The 8,588-nt window shown below is 32.9% G+C and overlaps 1 protein-coding gene across 1 annotated transcript in view; it reads left to right on the top strand.

The window, feature by feature from the left end:
* The window catches only part of LRP1B (low density lipoprotein receptor-related protein 1B), a 2,414,068-nt gene that overhangs the window by 2,281,620 nt on the left and 123,860 nt on the right, over positions 1-8,588 (top strand). Inside the window, exons 82-83 of the mRNA XM_006880809.1 lie at positions 1,049-1,174; positions 5,543-5,707. Of these exons, the coding sequence (XP_006880871.1) occupies positions 1,049-1,174; positions 5,543-5,707 (291 nt within the window). The remainder of the gene's footprint in view (positions 1-1,048; positions 1,175-5,542; positions 5,708-8,588) is intronic.

Below are 8,588 nucleotides of genomic sequence, written 5' to 3'. Positions count from 1 at the left end.
TTCTAGTCACCCATTATTATCAATGCATCTTGATTGCATGTTCGATCTATCTCTGCCTGTAAGAGTTGGTAGAAATCATCTATTTCTTCTTCTTTGGCTCTGCATGAGAATAAATATGGATCTTTTCTGGTCAGTTGGCCAGGTGGTTTGTCCTCCACTAGATAAATGTAAATATTTACAAATGGACATGGATGTTAATCTCATGGAAACCAAATTGTATTATATCAATAGTTAAATAAAAGGAGTTATGTGTGGTTTAAAATATCCTTTTAAAGTAATAATATTCATAGATTTTATTTTTTTTTATAACTGTAGTAGGGGAATTGTTTATGTCTATTGGAACACTGTCCTGAAGGGGAAAAAAAAACAGACAAAAAAATCCAAAATAAAACACCTAGGATGAGTGTAAGATTGCAGAGGACTTTGGCTGACTTGACTTTTCAGTCACAGCCCTCATACCAACAAAGCAGAATGCCAAAGATTTGAACCATTTCTTTTCTGATTGGGGAAGGATGAATGAAGGACAGTTTACCATTAATGGTAATTTATCTCCAAGACTCTGGTTAAGTAGTTGCTCTACCAAATAAAAGGCGGGCTGTTCAAAACTGCAAGGTACTCCATGAGAGAAAGATAAGCAATCTCCTATGGTTCCATTTACAGTCTCTGAAAACCCACTGCAGGGTCAGTTATGCATCAGTTCTGATTTGACTGTCCTGAGTTAGTGAGATAAAGAGAGGAACACCCTTAATAAGATATATTGACACATCATCTGTATCAATGGCATCAGCATATCATGAGGATGGTGTAAAATATGGCAAGGTTTAGATCTGTCCAACATGGCTTTGAATTGTAGTTGACTCAACAGCATCTTAGAACAACAATAATAATAAAGGATAATAGTAACATTGAAATTGGTTTTCTCCATAAGAAAAACTATGTGATTTCTTTCCACAATGCTATTATTCATCATTTTACTGATAGGATTTTATGTTTTCGAAACCTATTCTATGCTGATGCATTTTATGCTGTTTTCTTTTATTTTAATTAGTGCCCAACCCATGCTTGGATTTAGTTTGTGATTTCCTCTGTTTGTTGAATCCCTCTGGAGCCACCTGTATATGCCCTGAAGGAAAACATTTGATTAATGGCACCTGTAATGATGACAACTTGTTAGGTAGGTATACTTCACTATTCTGGAAATAATGAACTAATTCTTATAATAAAATTTCACAGCTACTGAAACAACAATTACATATATACACAGTCACCAATTTAACTGCTATGGTATCAGCCATTCTCGAATTGTTGTGTAAATGATTCATCATTTAGTTGAAGACATAATTCATGCTTTAAATATTTGTTCATAAAGCAACAATGAGCACTAAATATACATTTTAACAATCAGTTTAGGACTTCGATGTGCAAAGAACCAGAAGATATTGTAATATAACTATTGTATTAGAGACAACAATGATATTTTGGAGGATGCCATTGTGCTACTGCTTTAAATTAAAGGAAAAATGCATTTATTAGTTCAATAAGTTTAAATTGAATACCTGTGTACAAAAGACTAATTTCAACACTCAGGATGCCATAGTAAACAAAACTGAACATATTCATTCACTCTCATGCATCATTTATGGGATTTCAATTTTACAACAGATCAAATAATAACGTAAAATGAATTGCTATTTCAATTATGATAAATGCTAAGTAATAAAGTATCTTTTGAAGAGTTATAATGAATTTGTGATCCTCAGAATGCTATAATGTTGTTATGTACTGTGGAGTTGGAACTGACCCATAGCTGTCTGTCCAGTGGATTTTCAGAAGCAGTTCATTTTATGGGAGGAAATTGCTCCTCCCATGAGATTAACTGCCTCTGAAAGGTTAGCTGCAGAAGGTTAGCTGTGAGTTGGTTCCAATTCTATAGTACATAATACATACATTATGTTGTTGCTATGTGCCATTCAGTCAGAACCTACCTATAACTGAACCTCCAGATGGTTTTCAGAGGTAGTATTGCATGGGAGGAAATTGCCCATCCTCCTCCTAGGGAGCAGTTTGTGGATTCAAACCACGTGTCTTTGAGATTGCAGCACTGCTTCTTACCACTAGGCCACCAGCGTTTCCTAAATTAACAAACATTAGTCTGAACAGAGCAGTGGTTGGAATACATCCTCTGCTGTAATGATCACAAGAGTGTCCAAATAAGCTTCAGTGACTTTCAGTAGTGCAGTGATTCATTATTTGTATTATTACCTGTCAACAGTGCATGTAACTCTGAGATACCTCATTGTCAAGCAATATTTTATCATGTAGGTAGCCTTTAGATTGTAATTAATAAAGTTTATATCTATAATATGAAGATTTTTTTTAAAAAAAACATAAGCAGTGCATATGATAAAAAGAAAGAACCAGTTGGCTTTTTGAGATCTTTGGTTTTAGTTTTATTACTGGGCTTAAATTTTAGTCTATCTGAGCTTCAAAATCCCCAATTTTGAAGTTACCTTAACAATAAATGAAAACTTAATTCAGAGGTTTGTCATGAATAGTAATTGAAATTTAAAAATGTGAATGAAAAAGTAGACAATTCTTCATCAAATAAGTAATATGTTATAAACACACAAACACACTTGGGAATCTGATGTTCACCCTAACCTGATAATATTGGAAGATTAGTAAAATGATGAAATTTAGAGAGTTTAAAGGAAGAAAACGAGAATGCATGAATGACTTTGAAGATATATCAATCAGTGCATCCTAAAAGGTATGTGAATTTCAAACATTGCCCTTAAAATAGAGTCCTTGAAGAGTTCTAAAAATGAATATACTGACTGGAATACAATGAAAGCAGAAAAACTATTAGCACTCTGCTTAAACTATAAAGACTGCAGAAGATGATGGCTTGAAATAAAGTAATATAGAATAGATAAATGTGGATGTTTATTAAAAGTTATTGGAAATAAAACTCACATGGTTGGTATCTAACAGGGATGTAGAAAATGGAAAGATCTTTAGTTTCTTTAATACCCTTGGTAACAGTATTAAGGAAGTAAGAAGTATTATATGGGAAAATTTGCAGTTAGGGAACTCTCCAAATTATTAAGGAGTAATGTCAATATGAGGAATCAGGTGCATCTGATTCAGACCATAGTCTTTCCAATTACTTTTTATACATCTAAGAGCTAGACAACGAATAAGGATGAGAGAAAAAGAATTGACGCCTTTGAGGTGTGGTGTTGGAGAAGAGCACGAACATTCCATGGACGGCCAAGAGAATGAACAGATGTCTAGGGGAGGGTGCAGCCAGAGTGCTCCTTGGAGACAAGAATGATGAGGTTTTGCCTCACATACTTTGGAGATGTTACTAGGAGGGACTGTTCTTGGAGAAGAACATGATGCTGGAAAGGATGGAGGTTTGGCAAAGGGGAGGAAGACCCTCAACCAGGAGCATTGACAAGGTAACTGCTGCAATGGGCTCTTGTGTGTCAGGAAGTGTGAAGATGGTGTGAGATAAGACAGGGATGAGATAATTTGTTCATAGGGTCTTTGAGTCATACTCGGCTTGATGGCACCTAACAACAACAACAACAACACAAGGCATGAAGAAAATGGACAGATCTTAAGTTTCTTATGACACCAAGCAAGTGGGTGGAGAGTGAAAAGATTGATTTAGTTTTGGACTTATCACATTAGTGACATTTATGTAACCTCAACTGAGCATTTACAGCAAATAGTTGAATATCATGGTTAGACTCTCAGGAAAGGTCTAGCATTGAAATGTACTTGCATAATATAAACTTAACATAACAGTTCTCACTCATAGTATCCTAACAGAGGCTATAAATGTAGACAGAAAAACTAGGCACTTACAGTTTTATGAACATACTTAAGATCATTATGGGATGATTCATTTCAACTTGTAAAGACCTTATGTAAAATTTACATCTCTCTGTCTATCTATCTATCTATCTATCTATATATCTCTATATAACATTATAATCAATTAAATATTCAGAATCCCTGCATGTTGGAGCATGTGAATTTCACATCATTAAGTATCAAGAACTTAAAAGTACAACACTGCCTGATTAAATGAAACTGGAGCTACATTCTTCCAAAAACTATGGTAATTGTTCTATAATGAAAAGTAGACTGATTTTTCAATAACTAAATCACCTCCCAATAGCCAGCAATTATAATCAAATATAGGAAAGAGCAGATGAACACTTTCCCAAGAATGAATAACATTCGAATTTCAAATTTCTTACATGAAGATTAAAAATATTCAGTGAGCTCATCATTTAACAATAATAGCTAGAGAAAGGCAAGTAATTATAAGGAGCGAAGAAACTTCGTCATATCAAATGTTAATGTCAGGAAAAATTAATTGGCTTTTATCTATACCAATGAATAATTTGGAAATCCACTTATTCATGTTCCTAACATAGAAGCTCAAGCTATCTATTACCAAGGTCCATGTGTGCAGAGGCCAATGTGAATATTTTTTAACACTGATTAGTTAAATTTAAAATTTTCATTTCAATGATAAGGATAAACTTTGAAAAAGTTTCTGGAATTGCATCTTTTAATCAGAGTTGAAATGGTAAAAAACTACAGTTTCTATGTTACGATGTTAGAATAAATTCATATTTAATCACCCTACCTCAGTGTAATCCTAAAAGTGCAAACCTCTATGAATCAAGACAACATATAATCTTTTATTTTCTTATATATGAAATGATGACATTTAGTTTAAAGTACTAACACAGTTTTATCATCATCTTGTACCACATCTAAAAGGCTTTTCTTTTTGAAGATTTACATATTAATAGGGCCAGCCTGGTGGCATACTCAACATGCAGTTGCTAACTCCATAAGGAATTGTGCAGCTAACACAAAGGCAGCACTTGTCTTGCAGTTTGAATCTCTTGGCCAGGCAATGGGAGAAAGAGGGGTGATCTCTGTGTGATTTACAGCCTCTAAAAACTCATTCACAACAGCAAAAAACAAAACAAAACAAATATAACCTCATAGGAGTTATAATTTGTTCTGAATTGACTGCAGTTAGTTTTAAGTTCTGTCATGTTAAAAAGAGTATCAAAGAGTATCTCTGTCCATTTCCTTTGCTGTAAGTACAAATTATCTACTGTCAAAGTATTTTACTTATTTTAGTTTGTTTAATATTAACTGCTCCAAAAATATAATATTTGTCCATACCACATGATCCACATTATTCATTTATTTACTGTTCTCAGAAATTCTTCATTAGTTTCATTTTCACTAAATTTAATAGTATGACATAAATATAAGAAATAGCTAATTAAATATTTCATCTAAAAGAGAATTATATTTAAAATATGTGTTTACTATTCAACTCCTGGGATCTGTCTCATGCAGATAGCATTCAATATATAAAATAAGTAGATTAAGAATAAGTTTCTGATATTTAAATGGGTTTTTTGTTGTTTATTTGAATCAATCTCACTTAACCATCTACTAAATAAAATGTAAATTTGTACATTTTTTTCACATCCAGATAATTCATGCAAATTAACTTGTGAAAATGGAGGAAGATGCATTTTAAATGAGAAAGGTAACTTGAGGTGTCTCTGTTGGCCTAGTTACTCTGGAGAGAGATGTGAAGTCAATCACTGTAGCAACTACTGTCAAAATGGAGGAACTTGCACACCATCCACTTTGGGTAAATATTGAGTAACATTGTACGTGGAATTCCAATTTTCCTTTTATGTGAGAAATACAGAATAATTAACTTTACAATTCTAATTCTTAGCAGCATAAAATAAAAAAAAAAATTGCTACCACAAAATAAATTTAATTCAACATTACCAAGGTTATTTGTCCTCAGTTCAGTATACCAAAGTTAGAAATCACAAAATTTAAACAAGAGTGATGATCCTCCCATGTGATAATTGAGCATACATCAGGGCAGAACATGTAAAAGTATGTTCCTCCTGGCTCAGAATAGTGCAATAGAATTGGTTTTCTACGTAAAGTATTTCTGATGCTGTACTCTGTATATGATATTGAATAAAGAGCTCTCTGGTGGTCTAATGCTTAAGGAGTTGTCCTAATGATCCAAAGGGAAGTGGTTCAAATCTACCATGTACTTTGTGGAAGAAAGATAATCTCTCCACCCTTCCCCACCCCCATGCAATTTATAGCCTATGAAAACCCAACTGAGTCTGCTTTGACTCAGGGACAGGGACAAGGAATTTGAGGTTATTTTTTCTACTGATCAAGCATACACTGTAACTAAAAATTTGGTTGATTTAAAGCGCAAATAAGCTCTTTAGTACTTCTGATAACACCTTAATTTCTGTCTAGAATTTAAACCACACTGCTTAAACTGCAATATGTGCTTTGAAAATATCAGGTTACTGTATCTTCACATGTACTGATGATTTCATTTGTTTACCCACGAAGCATATTCCAAAAACATGTTCTCTACACATATAAGTAATTTGTTGTTGTTAAGTGCTGTTGAGTCGTAGGCAACTCATAGCGACCCTGTGAACCAAAATCCTAAACACTTGTGCGGCTTTCTTCCTTTCTCCAGGTTCATAGGGTTTCCTGAGAGGCAAGCTGTTTATGGAAGTGGATGCCACCCCTGCTTCCAATATAAGCGAATATTGAAATATATTTTCCTACTGACTTGTACAAAATTTAAAATATGTTCTCATCATGATAAGGAAAAATGCCAATGTAAAATAAAAATCCAATATGTAAATTCCAATAGTCTGTGAAAGAGACATTAGGCATCTTCCAGTGTGCAATATATGCACATTTAATTCTACTATATTAAATGTAAATTAAATTAGTCAAATGGAGAATTAATCTATATGATGTTTTTATCCCCTGCAAGGTTAATTTCTGTCTTGCTGGGAGTTCCTACAGCTTCTAATTGTTTAGATTGTTCTTTGAAGTATTTAGCTAAATGCTAACAGAAAAAAACCCCACACCCCTACATGAAGACCCCTTTTGATTGAAGTTCAGAGGAACCAAGTGGTTTCTGATTTGCATTGTAATAGTAAAAGTGATATTATTTTGTTTAGTTTGATAGTTTCATGTCTACAAACATTTTTTACTAATGATTAATTGGTAATTAAGATATTCCCAGTGGTTCATTAGTTTGCTAAAAAAGTACTGAGAATGTTGATTGAACTAGAAAAGGCACTAGGAGTCTTATTACTTTTGTTCTAATCAAAGAAAGTTAATCAATGAAGTTAAGTATATTTGATTAATGAAAGAAGTTGCATCAGTGGATGCTTTATTGAATATCTAGAATTCATATTAGATAAAGGAATTGCAATTTTGTTTCTGTAATACAGATAACTTTTATGGAAAAACAAAACAAAAATATTTGTTAGTATATATTAGTTTTCTACAGTTTTAAGTATTTAAATAATTTGATAATGGAAATTCATAGTTTATAAACAGATGATTTGCTTTTGTTTCATTGTGAAAAGATTTAGGTAGATTTAGCTAGGTTAAACAGTTTAACATTCCAAATTATGACTGTTTATCTAGCCTGCAATAACTTAAAGAATAAATCATTCAAAAATATTGAATTTTCTGACCTGTAAATGGATTCAAAATTGTATATAGAGACAGCCAACTTTTTTTTGTTTAATGTATTGTCCTAGACATAATACATTCTTAAAATCTATTATATATCAGCTCTTGTCTATGTATCAAAATTACCAGACCTTGATTTACATAGCTAATTTGTTTAGGAAAAGTTATATTCTCAATTAGTAATATAAATAAATTGTTGCATTAAGCCAATCTAAGAAAAGGCTATGCATTGTCATATTGCATCTTATAATTAGCAAAATATGATATTAAATTAAGTTATTAAGAAAGTATTTTTCTCATTTAAAAATGTGATTTCATAAAAAACATTGTTTAGTATTACAGACTGTAGAATCTCATCATCTCCATGCAAATCTTAATTTGTTAAACAAATCCCAGTGGGATATTCATGAATTAATTCATTGTTGGTTGGTTTACTCATAGTTAAGCCTTTTGGGAAATTCCTATGTGGACACTATATACCTAGAGTTTGGGGCAACTTTAATTAAAATTTATAAGGTTATGACAGTTGCATAGAACTATAATAACTGAACAAAGGAAATGTCAACAGTTAATTAAAAGCACACATCTGAGAAGCATAATTAAAATTGTGCATGTATGGATGAGTTTTTTCTCATTCTTTAAGCTTTCTTTTTCAAGATAATGAATACTAAAATAAAATATATGAGCAATATATTCATATATGAGGGGGCTATAAAATGAAATATTTAAAAATTCATTAATTATCCAAGCAGGGTTCATGTAGTTAATTTAAATGAACTCCTCATGTTGTTGTTGTTATGCGCCATCGAGTCGTTTCCGACTCATAGCGACCCTATGCACAACAGCCCTAACCCTGCTCTATCCTCCGCCAACCGCACCGCCTCTGACACACCCTTCCAGATTACCCCAGTCACTGAATCAATCCATCTCATAGAGGGTCTTCCCCTCCTGCGCTGTCCCTCCACCCTCCCAAGCATGATGTCCCT

This window comes from Elephantulus edwardii, unplaced genomic scaffold, assembly GCF_000299155.1.
Source record: "Elephantulus edwardii isolate Elephantulus edwardi_28Jun2011 unplaced genomic scaffold, EleEdw1.0 scaffold00010, whole genome shotgun sequence".
NCBI classification, from domain to species: domain Eukaryota; kingdom Metazoa; phylum Chordata; class Mammalia; order Macroscelidea; family Macroscelididae; genus Elephantulus; species Elephantulus edwardii.
This window is presented reverse-complemented; position numbering and strand designations above follow the sequence as displayed.